This window comes from Saccostrea echinata, unplaced genomic scaffold (assembly GCF_033153115.1).
Source record: "Saccostrea echinata isolate AGI-Se365-2 ecotype Australia unplaced genomic scaffold, CSIRO_AGI_Sech_v1 ptg000002l, whole genome shotgun sequence".
Classification (NCBI taxonomy): Eukaryota; Metazoa; Mollusca; class Bivalvia; order Ostreida; family Ostreidae; genus Saccostrea; species Saccostrea echinata.
The window spans coordinates 15,826,111-15,849,000 of record NW_026889751.1 but is presented as its reverse complement, the minus strand read 5'-3'; the positions used below and the strand labels follow the sequence as shown (position 1 = coordinate 15,849,000).

Genomic DNA, 22,890 nt, shown 5'->3' with positions numbered 1-22,890 from the left:
GGCGGAAGTGACCGGTCGGCAGGGGATGCTCACTCCTCCATGGCACCTGATCCCACCTCTGATGTTTGGAGGTCCGTGTTTGCTCTGCTCCTATTTTGTATTGTTTAATGGACTTTTGAGCTTGAATACTGTTCGTTATCTCCATATCTTTCATATGACCGCATTTATTGCAAAGATATGACCGATCCAAACTTTCTCGTATTGTTGCGGTTCGAATCCTGCTGGGGCGGGAGATTGTTTCTCTCTTTTTTCAGTTGTAAATGATATTTTTCTCTGTGAAGACATGTGTGATAGTTTTTGCTTATTTTTTAAAGCTTTTTTTAACAGAGATTCTACAGAAATCCTTTAATAATCATGATCTATGTTGAAAGACTGTGTTACATAAACGCAAACAAAAAATACCTTCAATAAAGTATTAAATGAAGTGAGGTAGCATAGCGATCTGGAGAAAAGTTCGGTCGGAAGACCACTTGTTGCCCTAGCAACAAGAAACGCATCTAGTTAAGGTCTTCCGTCTCCAACGGAAGACCTTATTGTTTTCGTTCGGTTTCTTTTTCCCTATTATTATTATTATTATTATTATTATTCTTACCGATTTTGTGCACGCGAGTTATCGAAAACGTCTTGGCCGATTTTCATGAAACTTTCAGATCTGATAGGTATTGATCTGAACCTTATTGGAAATTTTTTTCGTTGATGACGTCACTTTCTATCTCGAGATATTTAGGATTTTCTGATTTTCAGAGGGTCGGCTTGTCCTGGAAACTCCTCCGAAACAACTTAAGATATTGATTCAAGATTTTCAGTGAAGGTAGGGGAAAGTAGGTAGATTTGCAGGCAGGTGTCCAAATCTCTCTAGCGCAAAAGGCGCCGAAGCTCGGTAGGGCTCAATAAATGTCTCAGAAACATCTCACAAAATTTTACACCTTTTCTTTCATATCTTCATACCTGTTAAGAATTTGTTAAAACATATAGAATAAAAGTTGTGCAGAATGACACGACCTTTCATTTGATATCAAGAAAAAGGGGCTGACCCCTCAAATTAGGGGCTGAGAGGGGCCAAAAGTCTTTCATCTACAACTCTTTAACGATCAATAATTTGTAATGCATTACTGAAGCAAAGATGCTTATCTTAACGATTTACAACAATATATGACAAGATTCTGATCATATGTTATGTAATAAGGGGTCACAAGGGGCCAGAATGCTAAATCTTTGACGCTTTATATCTCGAAAAGGGAGAATATTTTGATAAGCAATACTGAACAAAAGATGGTCAGAATAATGTTCTAAACAATATGAATCCTTTCAGTTTTTGTCAAACGGCCCCATTAAGGACTTGGAGGGGTGGCCCCTAAATATTTCCATTCAGCATATCTCCATAACGAAAAGAAATCTCTGAATAGTTGTTGAACAAAAAGTCTTCAAAATCACAAGATCTTTCATTTGATATCAAGAAAAAGGGGCTGACCCCTCAAATTAGGGGCTCAGAGGGGCCAAAAGTCTTTCATTTATAACTCTATAACGATCAATAATTTGTAATACATTACTGAAGCAAAGATCCTTATTTTAACGATTTACAACAATATCTGATAAGATTCTGTTCATATGTTACGTAATAAGGGGTCACAAGGGGCCAGAATGCTAAATCTTTGAAGCTTTATATCTCGAAAAGGGGGAATATTTTGATAAGCAATACTGAACAAAAGATGGTCAGAATAATGTTCTAAACAATATGAACCCTTTCAGTTTTTGTCAAACGGCCCCATTAAGGACTTGGAGGGGTGGCCCCTAAATATTTCCATTCAGCATATCTCCATAACGAAAAGAAATCTCTGAATAGTTGTTGAACAAAACGTTTTCAAAATCACAAGACCTTTCAATTGATATCAAGAAAAAGGGGCTGACCCCTCAAACTAGGGGCTGAGAGGGGCCAAAAGCATGTCATCTATAGCTTTTTTAATAATGTTATATAAATCAAAAGAATGAAATCTAATTAGGGAAGTCTATATATTATTATCTTTTAACAAAGATCATAGTCAAAATCGTATCTCATCTTATCGAAAAATCGGACGGAAGACCTACTCGTTGCTCGCAACGAGATCTCATCTAGTTATTATTATTATTCTTTTTTCATCTTATTTCTTCTCCGGTACTTTTTTGTCCGCGAGTGTTCTCGGAAACTGCTCATCCAATTGAGTTAAAACCTTTTTAGGGTTAATAGGCATGTTATGTAGATTTGCGGAACAAAGGTTATTTTGCGCGCACGTGCATGCACGTGCGTGCGCGTGCAATGGATAAAATGACCAATATACTTGATATAGCTGTAATTTTTATATTTTTTGGTGAAATGCTTTGATACTCAGAATATAAGGATATATTAAAAGTGTGAACAAGATGACATGGTCAACATGCACATGCATGCGCGTGCGCGCACGCGCAAAGCGTAAAATGACCAATTTACTTGATAATATCGTAACTTTTATACTTTTTGATGAAATGCTTTGATACTCAAAATATTTATATATATAGAAAGAGTAGACAAGATGACATGGTCATCATGCACATGCATGCATATGCATGCACGTGCGCGCGCGTGCAATGTGTTTAATGACTAATATAATTAATATAGCCGTAATTTTTATATTTTTTGATGAAAAGCTTTGATATTAAGAATATATATATTTATTATACTTTCATGTTAAATACTAAAATCTGATTGGTTTAGACGCATTTAACAATCCGTAATGTTACCCTCAGCGTTAGCAACACACTTGACAACGGGTAACATTACGAAAATATCACATGCGTTCAAATCATGCGCGTACGGTTCACCGTAGAATTCTCAAAACGTCGGTTGTGCGTTTGAAAGAAGCCGAATAAACGACGTCAATATAAGCTTGCGTCCGATGTAGCTTACTTGAAAACAACAAAGACAGACGAAACATCCTTGCGAGTACAAACTTTAGATGATAAAGGACTTTTTGAGTAGCAAACAAACAATAAAGAGGTTGGTAAATCTTTTCCGAAGCTTTCTTATTGAGAAAAATAGAAGCGGGGAGTTTGAAAGCTTTCTAAGCGTGACCTTAACGAAGATCTCCGAATTTTTTTATGACATCCGAAATCAAAAAGACATTCAGTATAATAAAATAAATAGTGCACGTTTTTGAGGGTAACAGTTGAAATTGACACCCCTCGGAAAACCATTGTCAACCTCCGCTGACGCGTCGGTTGACAATGATTTTCCTTGGGGTGTCAATTTCAACTGTTACCCTCAAAAACGTGCACTATTTATATAATATTAAAAGTGTAGACAAGATGATTTGGCCATGATGCACATGCATGTGCGCGTGCGCGCGCGTGCAATGTGTTAAATGACCAATATACTTAATATAGCCGTAACTTTTATATTTTTTGATGAAAAGCTTTGATACTATGAATTAACAGACATATTATAAGTGTACACAAAATGGCATGGTCATTATGAACATGCATGCATGTGCGCGTGCGCGCAATGCTAAGATGACCAATATGCTTGATTTAGCCGGAACTTATATATTTTTTGATGAAATGTTTTGATACTGAGAATATAAAGATGCATATATAGTATAGACGGGATGACTTGGTCATCCTGCACATGCATGCACGTGCGCGCGCGTGAAATGCAAAAAATGACCAATATACTTCATTGCCTTATTTAAAGAAGCTTACAGGAAAAAAGTCACCAAAAGGGAGTTGGGGAGCGTTTGGGGAACATCTGTAACGGTCCCCGTTACAATTATAACTAGTTTATTTCAGTTTAACCCTGTTGAAATCTATCTTTTCTAAAATATATTTTAAAGATAAGGGTCAATGGAAAAAATGGCTTTTCTTAACTTTTCCTCTGGTATAAGGACATACGCAACGTACCTTACCTACTGATAATTTTTCAAGATATTCTTAATTTAAGATTATAGTGCCATCAGATGTTCATAGACAAAAAATCAGCATGCATTAGGAGGGGATTTGAAAAGATATCAATGGATGATAATTCTTGTATAATTCAAAGAAAAATTTACAAAAATTACTTAACATATATTCTAAATGTTTTTCATCCAAACTTGTTTTAAAAGAAGTGTACAACAGCAGATTAGACATTTAAATATAGCACACAATTCCTTTAAATATCAGAACTCTTCAACTCCAGGGAAAAAGACAATAAAGTTCAAACTACGTTGAGTGTTTAAGGAAACGTTAAATTATACATACATACATGTACATGTATCCAACTCAAAGTGCTTATTTAATGCACACCTGTGCCAATCGACGATAAAGTCAAACGAAAAATGTCCATAAAGCCTTACTGAATAAAATAATAATTACTTTGAAAGATTAACTTTCTGTTTTATTTCTTTTTTTATTAAGTCACCTTTAGAATTATCGTGGCAGAACTGGGAAGATGAGCTTTCTGGCATCCAGGAATACAAAATACAGATTTATCTGCTGAAGCTGAACACAACGAAGTTGGCAGAACCAAATCCATGGCATCCAGACGAGGAAATATCCCTTTCGGCATCAGAAACAAGTTATACCTACACTCCTAAAAGAGCAGGGGTGTATTCCTTCATACTTAATGTAATAGACCGCGCCAACAATACACAATACGCACGCACCTTGGTATTATATGACCCTAGTTCAAATATCACGTTGTCTGAATTACCATTCCAGGCAAGAAGTGCAGAAGCTGAAACTAACTTTCAATGGCAAAATAATCTCACTAACGACATAAATATGTCTTGGAAAGGACACTTTCGAAACAAATTCCAGGACGATAATAAACTTTTAAATCCAGTAACACATTATAAACATTTCGATTATGTGGCAAAATATGAAAAGCTAGTTCCTAACCAACTTGATGATAACTCAGGGAAAAGAACACTCAGAGGAATCCGGAATGTTCACGGTATCGTGAAGTTTGAATATTTCTACAGACATGGAAATCAAGGAGATAAAACCCCGCGCACCTGGTATATAGTTAATGATACATTTTCTGAAACTCAGAAATTTAACATCGAAAGAAAAGATGGCGATACCATTAATTTCTGGGTCAGAGCCACAGACATCATGGGGAATACGAAAGTCGACTTGACGAAGATTTTCTTTGATTCAAGTCCGCCAAAGAGTTTAATACCTACGGATGTTATATTTACAAAGAATGTCAAAAATGCCACCTTTGCTTTCTCCAGCCGGTAAGAAATAAAAACTATTCATTTTTCTGAATTGTTTCTTTTGAAATAAAGGGAAAATCAAAATATAAATCTCTCTCTCTCTCTCTCTCGTGAAAAATGTCATGAGCGATCGCCATTTATAGCTGAAGTTTTTTTTAGGCTACAGGTAGATGCTTTCGACGGGCAGAGTGGTATACATAAAATTCATGTGGAACTAAGATCTAATAGTAGCAACAAAATATTCCATGAAAGTGATATTCCAGGAAACAAAACAGACGTAAAGACTTGTTTTATGTTTTGGAACTTTGTTCCGTATTTTACATTTATTTTGAAAAAAAAACAAAAAATATTATACAATTAATTCTGTTTTATAGGTCAATACGGTAATTTAGCCACCTGAGGAGTAAATATTCAACGAGTTCTAAGGGCGAGGTGAATATTGTACTTCGAAGTGGCTTAATCAAGATGATTTAGCCAACTGAGGAGCACAATATTCACCGAGCTCGAAGGGCGAGGTGAATATTGTACTTCGAAGGTGGCTAAATCATCATTATACTGACTGGAAAAATAAACGGTAATAATTGTTTATTATATGATTCAATGATTAAATGATACAAACTCGTAAAGTAATCCATGCTAGTCACATTTGTTTGCATTTGCTGAAGTCCTAGCCAAAGAGATGAGAGAAGCAGAGATAAAAATAACCAGCAGGCATACTATCGACGCCATCTTAGGACTAAGACATATCTTAAGATATATTTTATTCCTTATTGAGGCCATCTAGTCTAAGTTGATATATATTTTGTGTGCGATGTGGAAAAAAGTAAATGTCACACACGTAAGATCGATTTTGAAAGTAAGGAGGTGGCATTTTAAGGGGGAAAAATGACAACCTACCAGAAAAAATCTTTGACTTGCCCCCTCCCCCCAAGAGGAAAACTCAATTTTTTCGGGGGAGGGATATTAGTGTCCATTAACGGGGGGAATCAGCCTTTAAATGAACATTTTCATACAAAATTAATAGTGCAAAATTACATCCAGAAATAAAGGTGTGGGGAGGGGGCAGACCCTCTGCACCCCACCCTCACATACCCCATCCCCGAAAGTGAAATAACTTTGCAGAATATTTGTATCAATTTAGAAGTTCTTGATGTTCACCCTGGAAGGTCAGCAGGTGAACATAACGTTTTTCCTTTATTTCTGCAACGTTGGACGTCAGCTAGAAATTATTCAGTCATATAAATTGTCTTGTTTCAACATACAAGATATTCAGTCATTTAACAAAATCAAGTTTTGTCTGTAAAATAATAGGAAAATTCAAGAATACTATAACATTATATCTTATATTTTCTTTTCACTGTAGGTGGATCCTGGATTTAAAACAGGATACACGACGTCCGTAGGAAGCTTCTTTTATTATCGTCATGATGTAGACATTAATAACTGCTGGATGGTTGTGTCCAAGGAAAAATTCGCAGAGGAGTTTGTCTTATTAAATCTTATCGTGTACAACATGGCAATGGAACCAACTTCCTACACTCAAATTGTAAGAAGATTAAACACCCTCGATACTAGAAATCTTAAACTTACCTTGTTCAATGTGTTTTTGCTCTTGTGATCTCATTTTGATTACCTTTTTTATTAAAATGCAGATTACAGATGTAGCCTCGCTTAACGGCATGGATGAATGTAAGTCATAGTTACGTAATCTTTTCAGAGTTAAATACTCAATAAATTTAGATCGGATCATCCAGAAAATAATGCATGATAGTTGCATTAAATTCATGATTACATTTCAGGACTTTATCTTTTTAGACTCTGGCCCAATAAATTTAACCATTACTGCAACCTATGACAACGGTGTTCGTCTGAATTGGATCGTACCTCCAACATGTTACGAGAGGTCAAAGGTTATAGTACAGTTCCGTTCATCCAGTGGCCAAGTTCACGTCCGATTTGTAGATAAAGACGCTGACTGGTTTGATTTGACAGGATTGGATCCAGAAACAAGTTACAACTTGTCCTTTGTTACAGAATACGGACCCCAGAGGAGTGATCCTGTATTTCTACACTTCAAAACAGCCGAGGCACCGGCTGCCCTGACCGGTGGAGCAATAGCTGGAATTTCTCTCAGTAATAAAATTCATAATTATTATACGTGTACTCCTCTCTCTCTCTCTCTCTCATATATATATATATATATATATATATATATATATATATATATATATATATATATATATATATAAAAGAGCATTCATTTCAGCATTTTTAATCATGTTGGGAGTAATTGCTGCTATGCTTGTTCTTTGGCGACTTGGACGTTTAACTGTTGTGAGAGAAGACATTCAACGCAGGGTGACAGTAGTCAGAAAGAACATCGCAAATCGATTAACAGCACATGTAAGTATTTAATCGGTGATAAATACATAATCCATATGTTTTTGAGTAGTGAAGTTTCAAGTGATTATTTTTCTCAGTATGCATATATTACAACTCTTCTGTCTGCAGAATCCTACCTATGATTGTGATGATATATACATATATGGCCAAATGGATTTCAATAAAACTGACAATTGGATAGTACCGAGTGCTGACATTGTGCTGGATGCCATGTTAACGAGCGGAAGATTTGCGGACATTTATAAGGCCAGATACCAGCCACAAAATAATATGAACAAACAAATAGTCGTAGCAAAGACTTTGAAAAGTAAGACTTTGCATAAAAATCATTATGTAGTCATACGCCTAATCAGTGGCAAATAAAAAAAATTAATATTTCTTTTTAAAAATTTTATGCGCGCACTTTTTTGAACTCGATTGGTCTTGTTAGACACAAAGATATCCAAATGTTCCTCTAGCTCAGGGGCTTAAAAGGAAGGATTGAAAGTCTTTATACTAGTAATGCTTAAATTATAATGGTTGAAAGTGTCTTGTTTAAGTTGTAGATGTGCAGTAAGGTTTCAAAATGCTGCTTGAGATATATTTTGTGCTATGTCAGATTTAATTCGAGTCTGTTCTTTTCCAAATAGCTATGACCCCATTGTTCATGAAACTTGCATGTATATTGATACTAGGATTACGATTATTAATGGAGATTTGAATTATCTGTTTGGATCAGTGATCAAGTTTGTATATTGGGAGAACATCAACTCCCAAGTATTTTTTTTTTCAATGAAGATACATTTATACTACATCTCACTAAGCATACTACCTGACATGCTTCAAATACTGCAGGTTACATATAATTTTTTTATGGTTGATCATCTGGATATCTCCATGTAATTGTAAGTTCTACCTTGAACTGTATATATTGTTTGTTGGAATGCATAGTGTTCGATTTCGAATGCTACATATGACCTACATTGTACAATGTTTGTGACTTTGTACTGACAAAGTATGTACAGTGTTTTATGTTAAAGCTTTGTGAGTAGCTGTGGGTTCTTATTATTAAAGTATAATGCAAGGTCTTACACACTCCTAATTTGAGTATGTACTACATATAAAATCTTAAAGAAGATATAAAGCCTGAGAACAAACAACAGTCAGTTAATAACGATAAGTATTCCCCTCCTTCAGAATTCAAATTTTGTTTCAAGACACAAATGTATAAATGTATTGTATAAGATGAATATACGAGTATTCATGTATGCTTACTAAATGCTTCACGCCCATTCATCAAGATAATATTTACAACTGAGGTTTAGATTTATCTGTTTTTCTTTATTTCCTTTTCTATATCAGTAAAGGTTTATCACAATTTCAAGTGAAGAAAACTTTGCATTTGACTGAAAATAAATGCTCAATTAATTATTACTTCACCCCTTTGTCATTATAGGTGGATACAGTGAAGAAAACATGCTGATGATGAAAGCAAAAATAAACTTTTTTGGGAAAGAAGTTGGAGAACACCCAAACATCGTCCATTTCATTGGCGCTGTCGTCGATAATGAAGCATGTTGGTCATCATTCTTTATTATTAAGATAAAATTGGGAAGATAAATTAAAAAGGATGCATTTCAAAAGTAACATTTAATAGGCCATCAAATTTTGCTTATTAAAAAGAATGATAAAGTTTATTCATATATTTTGCAGTTGGGCCGTTCATGGTTCTAGAATACTGTGAAAAAGGGCAACTTCGAGATTGGTTGCTACAAAAGAAAAATACATGGGCAGAAGACACAGAGGAACAGTTACATCGAATTGTCTACGGAATTTCTAAGGGAATGTCATTCCTCGAGTCAAAAAAGGTTCTCCCATGATTGGTGGCCTTTTCCTGCAGGGGTTTTAAATACATGTATATTGTATGAAATATTTAAAATTGTTTGACCAGAAAATCAGCACTATGATTATTTTTTACACATTTCAGCTTGTGCACAAAAGACTTGCTGCACGAAATATTTTGTTGACTGAAGATCTGGAGCCCAAGATCTATGGATTCGGACCTGAACCACCGCAGCAAGAAGGCAACGAGGAGGAAAAAGATGCAACATCAGACGAAAAGGTTAATAACCCCTCTAATTCGGACCATAATAAATTCATATAACACCAGTATGACTGTATCCAACATGCTTTATGATTAACACATTAAACATACTTCAACAACGACAAAAAAATTAGTATCTTTCTTTTAAATCTTGGCTGTAGTACACATAACGACATACATATGTACATGTAAATGAATTTTTGGACAGGTATTTTCTAGGTAACTTGAGTCACTCATGTGACCTACATGTATTTTAATCTGATTTTATATGGCATCATCTGTCTTCGTCCATTAACAATTGAACTTCTTCTCTTCTCTCTTCTCTTCAATGGTTGAACTAATATTAATTAACAAATTTTGGTAGGTAGCAAAGAAACAACAAAGAACAAAGGGAACAAATTCATGGCCTTTAATTGGGCCTGAGGGTTGTAGCTAAAACCTTAAAAAAAAATGAAAAATTAATGCAATTTTCAAAAGTATTAAGTCATGGATATCTAAAAGGCAAACCGTTTGTATGATTATAAAAACTAACGAGCCCTTTATTAAAATTGTAAAATTGAACTGGCTAAATTGGTCTTTGAAAATGCCTCGTATCTTTAAAATTATCTTCTTTACTCAAGGACATCTAGCAGGCAAACTGTTAGCATGGCTATTTTTAATATATATATATATATATATATATATATATATATATATATATATATATATATATATATATATATATATAAAGCACTAAAAATGACCAACGACACGAACAATAATAATTGTCAAATTTTCGGGACGACCTGTCCCTTCCTCAGGACAAAGAAAAAAAGTTAAGAAGTCATAAAAACAAAGGAAATAGAGAAGCAAAAACAACTAGCACTAGTACTAAACTACCAAACACTAAATATTTACAATGTTACATGTTTAATTTGGAGTTTATAAACAGTTGTGAACAAAGAAATCCGGAACGCTATGAATTGCGTCCGGTCTATCGGGTGTACTCTGGTGAAGTGTGATTTACATAATTGAACGAATTAATTATCGCTAATTAATTACGACCAACAGTAAATCGTACATTGTCTTATTCTCTCAAAATAGCGTAACTCTACATGATAAAAAGAAATTAAAGAAAGATAATATGGAAGGAAAATTTTGAAATATGAATTTGGATATATTATAAATTTGGAAATCGGAAAAAAGAAATAAACAAAAATATTTGGGTAGGTTGTTCCAGGATTGCTAATACGAATTAACGGTAAAGTTTACACTATATAGAGAGAATGAACTTGTTTGTTACAATCCGGGATGGGGTCTAGTTCACGTTCATCCTGGTGAAGTCATTAAGTTTGTTAATACCATTAGGGCGGAATGACTTCAGCCTGTGCATCCAGAACTTTTCCTTGCCTTTTCTCTGCGCGTCTGTCCATCTTGGATTATGGTCAATAACCACTACTGTCATGTCCTCCCATTTGTGACCTTCAAGGTTGAAATCTTCCCCAACGGGTTCATTGAGTTTTTTGGTCCTAATGGTAGAACGGTGATTATTGACTCTCCTGCGGAGATCTCCTGTTTCACCAACATACTGTTTGGAGCAAACTTTGCAACTGATGAGATAAATGCAGTTGTCTGTTTGACAGGACAAATTCCCTAGTATTTTGTAGCTGCGGCCTGTAACGGGGCTGTTAAAACTGTCTGTGTCAGAGCTGTACGTACAGAGAAGACATCTTCTGTCAGAGCAAGTTTTAAAGCCCCCGTTAGGTAATGGATTGTCCAATCTGGTTCTTACTACCATGTCCTTTAGGTTCCTCGGGCGTCTGTATGCAGCCAATGGGGGGGGGGGGGCTCCTTAAAGACCTCTGCCATTCGTTTATTTGAGTGAAGAATTCGCAGATTCTTTTGAAGGATACCGCTGAGGTTCTTAAGGACGGGATGGTATGTGGTTACCAGAGGGACCCTGCCGCTACTGTCTTTTTCCTTGTAGCGTAATAGGTTTTGCCTGTCATGTCCCGCCATCTCATCAATAGCAGTTTATACGGTGCGGGCATTGTAGCCTCTCTTGCGTAAGTGGGACTTAAGGAGACCGCTTTGTTCTTGATATAAGGCAGGGGATGAACAGATGCGCCGAATTCTGGTGGCTAGACCCTTAGGCACACCCTTAAATGTGTGTGGGGGATGACAGCTAGTTGGCATAAGATACAGATGGGAATCTGTGGGTTTTGTGTGGAGACTGAACTCGATTTCACCATCAGTCAGGGTAGATGTAGTATCTAGGAATATGTTTTTCGAATTAGATACGTCTACTGTAAATTTGATAGACTGATGAAAGGTGTTGGCAAACGAAATGAATGCCTCGAGGCTCTCGCGATATTCCACCCACTTCATCTCTATATCGTCAATGAAACGCAACCAGCTAAGGGGCCTAAATGGTGCTTGAAGTAGCAAGTTGCGTTCCAGTCTGCCCATGAAAATATTGGCATAAGATGGTGCCATTTTCGTGCCCATAGCAGTGCCATTAACCTGCAGGTAATGTTCTCCATTAAACATGAAGTTGTTATACTTGAGAACATGTTCAAGGAGCTTGGCAAGGGACTCGGTAGAAGGAATTTGTATGGATCTACTATCCCAGACTTCTCTACAGGCTTCGATACCCTCATCGTGCGGAAACTTGCTCTGACAGAAGATGTCTTCTCTGTAAGTACAGCTCTGACACAGACAGTTTTAACAGCCCCGTTACAGGCCGCAGCTACAAAATACTAGGGAATTTGTCCTGTCAAACAGACAACTGCATTTATCTCATCAGTTGCAAAGTTTGCTCCAAACAGTATGTTGGTGAAACAGATCTCCGCAGGAGAGTCAATAATCACCGTTCTACCATTAGGACCAAAAAACTCAATGAACCCGTTGGGGAAGATTTCAACCTTGAAGGTCACAAATGGGAGGACATGACAGTAGTGGTTATTGACCATAATCCAAGATGGACAGACGCGCAGAGAAAAGGCAAGGAAAAGTTCTGGATGCACAGGCTGAAGTCATTCCGCCCTAATGGTATTAACAAACTTAATGACTTCACCAGGATGAACGTGAACTAGACCCCATCCCGGATTGTAACAAACAAGTTCATTCTCTCTATATAGTGTAAACTTTACCGTTAATTCGTATTAGCAATCCTGGAACAACCTACCCAAATATTTTTGTTTATTTCTTTTTTCCGATTTCCAAATTTATAATATATCCAAATTCATATTTCAAAATTTTCCTTCCATATTATCTTTCTTTAATTTCTTTTTATCATGTAGAGTTACGCTATTTTGAGAGAATAAGACAATGTACGATTTACTGTTGGTCGTAATTAATTAGCGATAATTAATTCGTTCAATTATGTAAATCACACTTCACCAGAGTACACCCGATAGACCGGACGCAATTCATAGCGCTCCGGATTTCTTTGTTCACAACTGTTTATAAACTCCAAATTAAACATGTAACATTGTAAATATTTAGTGTTTGGTAGTTTAGTACTAGTGCTAGTTGTTTTTGCTTCTCTATTTCCTTTGTTTTTATGACTTCTTAACTTTTTTTCTTTGTCCTGAGGAAGGGACAGGTCGTCCCGAAAATTTGACAATTATTATTGTTCGTGTCGTTGGTCATTTTTAGTGCTTTATATAAATTTCCATCCGTGACCTTGTATCTACTTAGTAGATCCGACACTTAGGATATACAGTGTTGTTGGTTTTTAGTGCTTTATATATATATATATATATATATATATATATATATATATATATATATATATATATATATATATATATATATATGAATTTCGTGGCCTCTGGGTCATTAGTTTTAACCCTTGGTCATATGTTGAAGAAATATTATATATTTGAATATCTTCTCTACTCAAATTATTTTTATCATTAAAATAAACACTGAAAGTATATCACACCTCTGAAAATCTTCATTTGGTTATGGACATTAAGCAGGCAAATTATTTGCATGATTGTAATAAGCATCTAACCCTTAACAAACTATACCTAATTCGTGTACCCCAAGTCCAGGAGTCAGGCCTAAGGTTAGGCATAAATTGATCATACATGTATAATAAAATTCATCATACAGCTTGTTTTCTTTATTACTATTTATAGAAGACAAACTGTCTGATATAATAATAATGATTGTAAAATCCTTAACAAATTGTAAAAAATTTTGTCAGGAGTCGAAAGTTTCAGTTCCGGGTAGAGCCAAATGGCCATAGGTTGAGAAACTCCTGATAGAGGAGATCGATTGTCAAGGCCCATGGGCCTCCTCCTCTAAGTATGTAACCAGTCATTTAAGAGTGAACTTAAAAGTAATGAACACACTATTTCAGGAAAGAATACCAGTAAAATGGGCAGCTCCGGAATGTTTGATTTCATTGAAATCCGCCACAAGTAAAAGTGATGTATGGTCCTTTGGAGTTGTTTTGTGGGAAGTGTTTAGTTTGGGTACGTAAGAATTATAATCATATTATAAAATCTCAACCTAGCGTATGACATGTTTGTGTCTAAATTAAGAAACCATACAGCCCCCCCCCCCTCCCCCCGCCCCGCTTTTGAATCTTGAAATTTTGTACTTGACCTTGAAATCACCACAGTCTCTTTTAATTTTGCCGTTAAAACTTCAATATTCTAAGACGTTTTATGCACATACAGGTATATTGATAGGAAAATTAATAACTTTGATCAAGGCCTTTGACTTAATTGCCTTAAAATCCTCAGGTGTCTTTCTTTAATTTTTATTTCATGAAACTGTACTACTTTCAAATCAGAACAGTTAACTTCTTCATCACCTAAGTGTTAAATATATGTATCAATAATTGTAACTCGTGTTCAATATATGTATTCAATAATTGCAACTCTTTGGTTTTCAACTTTGTAAGTTATTGATATATTTAATATCCGTTTTCAGTTAACTATTCTTTATCTAATTACTAAATAGGTTGTGTCTTTAAATTAAATAGAGAATTGTTTATAATAATTAAGTCAAATAAATACAGGTAATCCGAACTTTTTTTTTTTGCTTCCAAGATTTTTTCCAAAAATATGTAGTTAAGATGAATTTTGTACTTCACAAGTTTTTAAAGTAATTGCATCACATTGGCCTTATCAATAATCTTTACCTCAGAATCTGGATCTGACCTTTGACCAAGTGACCCTCAAAATTAATTGATGTCTTTAACATCCTCTTTGAAGTAAAAGGCGTTGAATTCGTATGCTTTTTTTGCACCACATTGAAGTATAATTGTCATAGCACTTATAAATCTCCTTGACTTTTAACCAAATGATCCCAAAATCTGTTGGTGACTTTCTTTAATCAGCCTCCATGTAAATAATACACAAAGTGTTGCATTTCATATGTTAGAAAGACAGACAGACAGACAGGTCGACATTGTGATTACTGAAGAGCGTCTCGGTGAGGTTCTAATAATTTGATTAATTTTTAATTCAGGTGAAACTCCGTATCCAGGTATGCGCAGTAGAGATGTACAAACTGAAGTCAGAAATGGCCATCGAATGAAGAGACCAGAGTTTGCAAATGATTTGTAAGTCAAAAACATTGTTATTTTTGAAAAAGCATGCCATTCTTAATGTACTAGTATTCATAATTATTCCTCTTTCTATTCCTTATAAAGTTCTTTTCTCTCCTTAATTATTCCTTTTTTCTATTTCTTATAACGTTGCTTTCTCTCCATAATTACTCCTCTTTCTATTTCATATAACGTTGCTTTCTCTCCATAATTACTCCTCTTTCTATTTCTTATAACGTTGCTTTCTCTCCATAATTATTCCTCTTTCTATTTCTTATAACATTGCTTTCTCTCCATAATTACTCCTCTTTCTTTTCCTTATAACGTTGCTTTCTCTCCCTAATTATTCCTCTTTCTATTCCTTATAACGTTGCTTTCTCTCCATAATTACTCCTCTTTCTTTTCCTTATAACGTTGTTTTCTCTCCCTAATTATTCCTCTTTCTATTTCTTATAACGTTGTTTTCTCTCCATAATTATTCCTCTTTCTATTCCTTATAACGTTGTTTTCTCTCCCTAATTATTCCTCTTTCTATTCCTTATAACGTTGTTTTCTCTCCCTAATTATTCCTCTTTCTATTCCTTATAACGTTGCTTTCTCTCCATAATTACTCCTCTTTCTTTTCCTTATAACGTTGTTTTCTCTCCCTAATTATTCCTCTTTCTATTTCTTATAACGTTGTTTTCTCTCCATAATTATTCCTCTTTCTTTTCCTTATAACGTTGTTTTCTCTCCCTAATTATTCCTCTTTCTATTTCTTATAACGTTGTTTTCTCTCCATAATTATTCCTCTTTCTTTTCCTTATAACGTTGTTTTCTCTCCATAATTATTCCTCTTTCTATTCCTTATAACGTTGTTTTCTCTCCCTAATTATTCCTCTTTCTATTTCTTATAACGTTGTTTTCTCTCCATAATTATTCCTCTTTCTATTCCTTATAACGTTGCTTTCTCTCCCTAATTATTCCTCTTTCTATTCCTTATAACGTTGCTTTCTCTCCCTAATTATTCCTCTTTCTATTCCTTATAACGTTGTTTTCTTTCCATAATTATTCCTCTTTCTTTTTCTTATAACGTTGTTTTCTCTCCCTAATTATTCCTCTTTCTATTTCTTATAACGTTGTTTTCTCTCCATGTAGCTTTTACGGAGTCATGACTAGATGCTGGAAAACAAAGCCGAAACACAGACCCAGTTTTAAGGATCTCTCCACGGAGATCGGGAATACCTTCAACGCTGCTCCGTCAGATGAATTCTACTACTACTCTAAACAATAAAATCAGTTATCTGTACATGTATATCGTCTCTGATGGTATTTCGATTAGTGTTTAAAATTTCAGTTCACCATATGTATGTAATCTGTAACCTTCAGCATTCTGTTGAAAACGTTGAGTGAACTTCTTGTGCATTAAATGACGAGATTTTATTTTCTCTGAAAAGTTCTATCATCTGTCGTGTACATTTGATAAATACATAATACATGTTCTAGAGAACATAATGTGTTTCGTATATAAACGATGTAAATGTGAGAAACATTTTAAAGTTATGAAAATGAAATTATGAACAAACCTTCAGCATTCTATTGAGAACGTTGAGTTAACTTCTTAAATGACGAGATTTTATAGTCTCTGAAGAGTTCTATCATCTGTCGTGTCCATTTGATAAATACATAACATATAAATAAAAATGGAAATAGAAGTTTTCTTTTCTTTCTCGTCTAATGATAGTAATTGTCAGAGGTTGATTTGGTCTTGACTTCAATTTTTGTCTACTTTATTTTAAAATTAAATTCATTGTTCTGTCCAGTCAAGGTACTAGCAACACTTTTATAACTTTTGGTATTAACATTAACGACGATATAGATAGATAGAGAGATATTCTGATTTTGAAGTATTTAAATATATATCGTCCATAATATTGCGTAAATCAAACTCTTGCACTCCTTAATGTTGCCCCATTATAGGACAAATAACCTTTGAAGGAGAAACATGATTTTAAGGTCACCTGAGTCACTCAGGTGACCTATTGATATCTGTTTTTGTCTGTCGTGTGTTAACATTTGAACATTTTTCTCTGGAACCGTTGAACCAATTTCAACCGATTTAGGAATATTGCACATATATGGGGACAGGGGAACAAAAATGCAATCTTCAAAAAATCTTCCTCATTACTTCTGGACATCAGTCAAACTGTTGGCATGATTGTACATGTAATAAGCCCTCTACCAAACTGTGAAATTAATAGCCCGAGGGTCAGGAGTTCTGGATTTAAGATGGGGCTCTATTGACCATATAGTAAAAATGGATGAATTCTTTAAAAATCTTTCTGTCCCTTGGTTGTGCCTGGTTATGATGAGGAAGGATACTTCTTTCAAAATTGTGAAATTCGTAGATAAACTAAGTGCATGATAATGATAAGCAAGGGTGCCTTTATCAAATTTGTGAAATTCCTTGCCCCTGAATTAGGAATTCTAGTGTTAGGGCGGGACTCTATTGATTATATGTTGAAATGCATTTTAAATTATTCTCTGCTCAGGGTTGTATTATAATCAGGTAACCATTAAAGCCCTTGGGCTCTTTTTTTTAATTATGAAAAAGCAGAAAGTTCGGAAATTATAGAGAGGCTTTTATGACATTGTGTTCAGTACGTCTTAAGTCGTGTTCTTGAGGCAAAAAGTATAAAAATGATTATAAGCTAGTGCCTATTTATTACCAGTATGTGTCAATGTATTTATGCATTCAACAAAAACAAATAAAATACATGTATAGAATAAACAAGACCAAAAAAAAAAAAGATTGTAAAAAATTTAAATTCTGGCAAGGCAACGCTGGGTTTTAGACGGAGCGGAGTGTAAGAAACGCCTGTGTATCGATTACAAACCCGTGTTTTTGCTGTGTGCATGGTAGTAATCAACACAACTTTATATATATTCAATGTCACTTGACGTCATATTCGTGTAGAAATACAATTAAATGGGTGGATTCTATTTAATCCAAATCAAAAATAAATATATTCTATATGAAAGAGGGTCTGTTGAAAACTATGCAGACTAAGCACGCTAACTCTTTTCCCGCCTACACATGCACATATCGAATTTTAAAAAAACCCAAAAAATTTGTAAAAAGGAAAAAAAAGAAGGAAAATTGTCCCAACGCAAACCTATCTCATGGTGGTGATGGTGGGATGGGTGGGGTGGGTTGAGGGGTGGACACTTCTCATGGACAAGCCGTTTCGCTTGCATTCATATATATGATTCTTACCAATTTACAAAGGGTCCGTATACGCCTGACAAAATAAAAAAAATACTATAATTAGAAAACTACAGCTTACTATACATGTAGTTAACTATAGTTTACAATAGTATAATTTTTTATAGTAGCTGAATGTCTTTTTTTAATGAATTTTTATTGGGTTTTTTTCATTTTTTTTTTTTTTTCAATTCTTACATGCAAATATTTGGTATTATAGTCTGTCCCACGACCGGAACGTCACTACTTTTTGCAAGATATCTCAAAATATATAAATACCTTGACTTTCAACCTAGGTTCGATCGGTAGATTGATTTTTTTCCAAACTTCCTGCATTTATACAAACCCTCGAGGTCAACCAGTGTATTGACACGGCGGCAAATTCAAAGTCTACGGGGATTTAACATGGTAAACTCGTCCATTAGCGTCTAGATTACGGGGCGAGGAACCAGTTTTTGAAGGGAGTAGTCGTTCTTTCCAAAGTAAAATTCCGAAAAATCTGAGAAAATCAAAGGACGTAATTTAAAGTGTTTTTATTAATAATGTGAGTATTTATTTGAATTACAATATATTTTACCACTGTATAATGAGTTTTGTCATAAACGCCGAGAAAATAGTCCGCGGCCGAGTATAATGCAGTACAAGTTGTGGATACAGATGTTGACATGGCCATGATGATGCAAGAATGTGTTTTTAAAAACGTAAGTTGATTTATTTGATTTTTTTTTTTTGCTGTTGTTGTTTTACTACCTAATGTACACACAAGAAAGAGGGGTTTCCAAATTGTAAGAATATGCCAAAAACGCGTGGTATATGTATATTTGGCATTTTAACAGTGCCCCATATACAGAAGTATGTGTTTAAAAAAAAACGTAAAAAGGTACATATGACACAATCAGCTGATTAAACAATTAGGAAAAAAGCATTAATATAACACCAAGATTACATAAAGAAAATAACAGCTGGTAAAAACATTATTTTCAATATATGAAAGTCTATATTTTCTCTTTCAACATTTCATGCTTTTGACAGTGAATCACAATCTACATGATGTAAAATGCATTTTCTTTTTACATTTATTTGTAGTGTCAACACCCTGGGGAATCAATATAGAGTTTTCTATATCATGTATATATAACACATATTTTTGGCATTTTTTTTTTTGAATTTTTATTGAAAAATGTACGTGTATTTTTTACAAGTTCTAACATATAAAATATACCTTTAGCCCAAAGTTTTGTCAATTTTACAGGACCGAGTTCTAAGGGTCATTTATGTACATGTATTGATGTATAGACAACTATCTTGGTAGATACAGAGTGTTTCAGCAATCATGTCCTGACTTTCCAGTTTAAATAAAAACAGAAGCAAAAGAGGAAAAAGGGAAAAAATAAAGAACAATTCATGTCTCTATAATTTCATCAGTATAAACGTTAAGATAAAACTGAATCATTTATTCTGAATACAGACATTTTTCAAACAAAAAATTGACATCAGAGGCAATTTTCCAATTAATGTCATGTACCACATTCAGTGTTCCAAATTGCTGTGTTGGGTTTCTCAGGCAGCAGCTTCATTTTGTCTCCAAGTTCCCATACTGCTCAAATGTGGACTTAATTTGAAAAATCTGTTTCCTAGTACACTGTAGGGTCTCATCTGAGTATTTCTTTTTCAAAACTCTATTCACTGGTATATGCAATTTTTTGTTTGCAATAGTTTAATTAGTGCAACAATATTCATATAGAGATCTTTTAACACCCATATGCAAGAAAAGTTTTACTATTGTAATGAAAAATATATCATGGTAATTGTATCCATAGCATAATATATATTTTCTGCTGGGAAACCTACTATGAAAGAGAGTTATGTAAATATTTTTTTATTCAACAAAAATTTTAACTTCTAAATTCAGAACATTTTCAAATTTGATGAAATAGATGCCCGTATATACAGGTATGGCACATTCTCTTGATTCAGCTATGTAGCTTGATTTAACGATGAGGTAGCAGATCAGAAATCATGGCTATAAAGCAAAAATGATTTACATAATAAACCAGTCAGACTATTATAATGTCTAATATCTTCAAATTATCCTGTCTTTTAAATATTGAACAATCAGAATGAAACTTTTAAGCTTAGCACACTTCACATCCACATTTAACAATCTTTTTCTAATCTCTCGTGTATTTTTTTTTTTTTTTTGTCCCTCAGCAAACTCAGTGCTTTCATTTTTCTCTTTCAATCAAGAGATTTTAACTATAAAATTTACAAGTCATTTTTCTTTGTTCAAAATTAAAAAAAAAAAATAATAATTTCAAGAAACATAATACTATGTAACTCACACAATATACACAAAAAAGTAATATATCCTGATACAAAAACCTTACATATTTTTGTATATCATGATACAATAACATTTTAAGCTGTGTCATTTTTTTTTTAGTTTTATCTTCCTATTGCAGTCCTAACTATTTAAAAGACAAGTCATATTGATCAAAGAAATGTAATAATAACCAAAGCAAAAATATTTGATGATGCCTTTATTAATTACTAAATAACATTTATGAAGGTATAATTAATTGGAGTGCAAAGTTATGATGACCAGACAGTGTGACTTTAAGACATGCATGCATGTAGAAGACTATCTACTCAATTTTTCAGAATAATGCGATTGAAATTCATCTGATGGTGGACTAAACATTCAGGTTTCAGGACATTCTTCTAGACTATAGCTAGTAAGTATTTATATAAATGAAAAATGTTTTACTCTTCCCATGTATTCTTCAGGTTGGAACCTGAAATTGAAAATTGACTACATACATGCATTTTTAATATGTATCAATTCATGTTAACATGTAATGCAAGTTCAAGTATAATCTTTTGAATTTTCATTATTCCTTTAAATTTCACTTTGTACAGACTTAAAAAGTATTTTCATGCACCAGAATCTTTATGATGGATTAAATGTGTTTCATCATCATCTTTTTTTCAGGCTCAAAGTATTGGCCGAATGAAAGATTACCTGGTAGTCTGCCAATGGGTTGATCATTGGATGAGCCAGACACCAACCATTTACCACAGAAGTTTTAGTGGAGAGAAACATAAACACACCATCTCAATCTTCATTCATGATTTGTTTCTCACTATGGATTCTGAGTCATGACTTCTTTTTTCAAAAGCATGGACACCAGCAGCATTGGGCACTCAATTTTCATAATCATTTATTCTTCTAAATTTGATCTGATATCTTTAAATAAAGGAAAGACAATTCATTAATCATTTGCAATATTTCCTGTAATCTCACTAAATGTGTTTAAAGTTTGAAGAAATTCTATTTGATAATTTAAAAAAAAACATATATCTAGCTGTTAAACAAGCAGTAATAAAATTTTGAAAACAATTATCTGAGTATGATTAATTACTTTGCCCATTACAGACAGGTAGCTTACAAAAACTGATTGACATCTACTGTGGAATCATCATTGTTTGTGGGGGACCAACATTCTTGGATTTTATCACATGGATCAGCTATACCCATAGATTTATATTTCCACAATGCTTATTTTAACATTTTAATCAATCCATTAATTCCTTTGATTGTATTTTGGTTAACCTTATTTATGTCCTGTCCACAAAACAGCAAAACTATATGCCTGCCCACAAACACTGACCTCCACAAATTAAAATGATTCCATATTTCCATAGTATTATGCAATTTAGAAAAAATGTATATCAGGAAGCCATATGTACCAGGGAATGGAATAATGAATAAACATACTTTGAAAATTTACAAATACATGAGGAAAAACATTTTGCTTGACTGGGAATCAAACCCAGGACCTCAGCATTACAAATACTTGTATACTAATGAGGTATTCTAACAACTAAGCTGCCCAGACTGCTCATGTATCTACAGTCCATATAGCAAAAATTACTTAGGATGTATCTGCAGCTACTTATGGCTGAATTTATTTTATGTACTTGTTTGTTTGTGCTTGTCTATATTCAATATGGTGTTTTTAAAATTTTAGGTGATTTTTTCTAGAATTGCCTGCATTTCTTGAGAGACTTCTTGAGTTATAGGTAAAAAATGACCATTTTCAAAGTATATTGTGTCTTCACTGGGTAGCTATTTTGGTATCCTGGCCCAGGGATCATGAAACATCTTAAGCTTAAGTCAAAATCTTTATGTTGTACTAAAATGTTGTAGAAGTCAAGCAGGTCAAAATTAAACTATTTTACAATATTGTTTTACAAAAGTGTTGTTATTTGCAAAATGAGAGATTAACTCAATAAATGATAAACATTTTATAGGCAATTGAAAATATGACTTAAGTCAAAGTCTGTTTCATGATCCTGCAGCCTGCAATTAAATTCTTGTTTCAAAAATCTTATCTATTGTTTT

General features: G+C 34.0%; 1 protein-coding gene and 1 long non-coding RNA gene across 2 annotated transcripts in view; both read left to right on the top strand.

Annotated features, from left to right (window-relative positions):
• Window positions 1-16,935, top strand: part of LOC133173456 (uncharacterized) — a 62,804-nt gene extending 45,869 nt beyond the window's left edge. Inside the window, exons 13-25 of the mRNA XM_061308448.1 lie at window positions 4,405-5,228; window positions 5,367-5,484; window positions 6,571-6,753; window positions 6,860-6,896; window positions 7,023-7,340; window positions 7,474-7,610; window positions 7,719-7,917; window positions 9,046-9,165; window positions 9,303-9,457; window positions 9,577-9,711; window positions 14,045-14,159; window positions 15,163-15,256; window positions 16,379-16,935. Of these exons, the coding sequence (XP_061164432.1) occupies window positions 4,405-5,228; window positions 5,367-5,484; window positions 6,571-6,753; window positions 6,860-6,896; window positions 7,023-7,340; window positions 7,474-7,610; window positions 7,719-7,917; window positions 9,046-9,165; window positions 9,303-9,457; window positions 9,577-9,711; window positions 14,045-14,159; window positions 15,163-15,256; window positions 16,379-16,514 (2,571 nt within the window). The 3' untranslated portion in view covers window positions 16,515-16,935. The remainder of the gene's footprint in view (window positions 1-4,404; window positions 5,229-5,366; window positions 5,485-6,570; window positions 6,754-6,859; window positions 6,897-7,022; window positions 7,341-7,473; window positions 7,611-7,718; window positions 7,918-9,045; window positions 9,166-9,302; window positions 9,458-9,576; window positions 9,712-14,044; window positions 14,160-15,162; window positions 15,257-16,378) is intronic.
• A 2,166-nt stretch (window positions 16,936-19,101) lies between these two features.
• On the top strand, window positions 19,102-21,885 carry LOC133200691 (uncharacterized). The gene is made up of 3 exons (XR_009722994.1): window positions 19,102-19,186; window positions 21,147-21,220; window positions 21,478-21,885. It is a non-coding gene; the product is annotated as an uncharacterized LOC133200691 (long non-coding RNA).
• The last annotated feature ends 1,005 nt before the right edge of the window (window positions 21,886-22,890 follow it).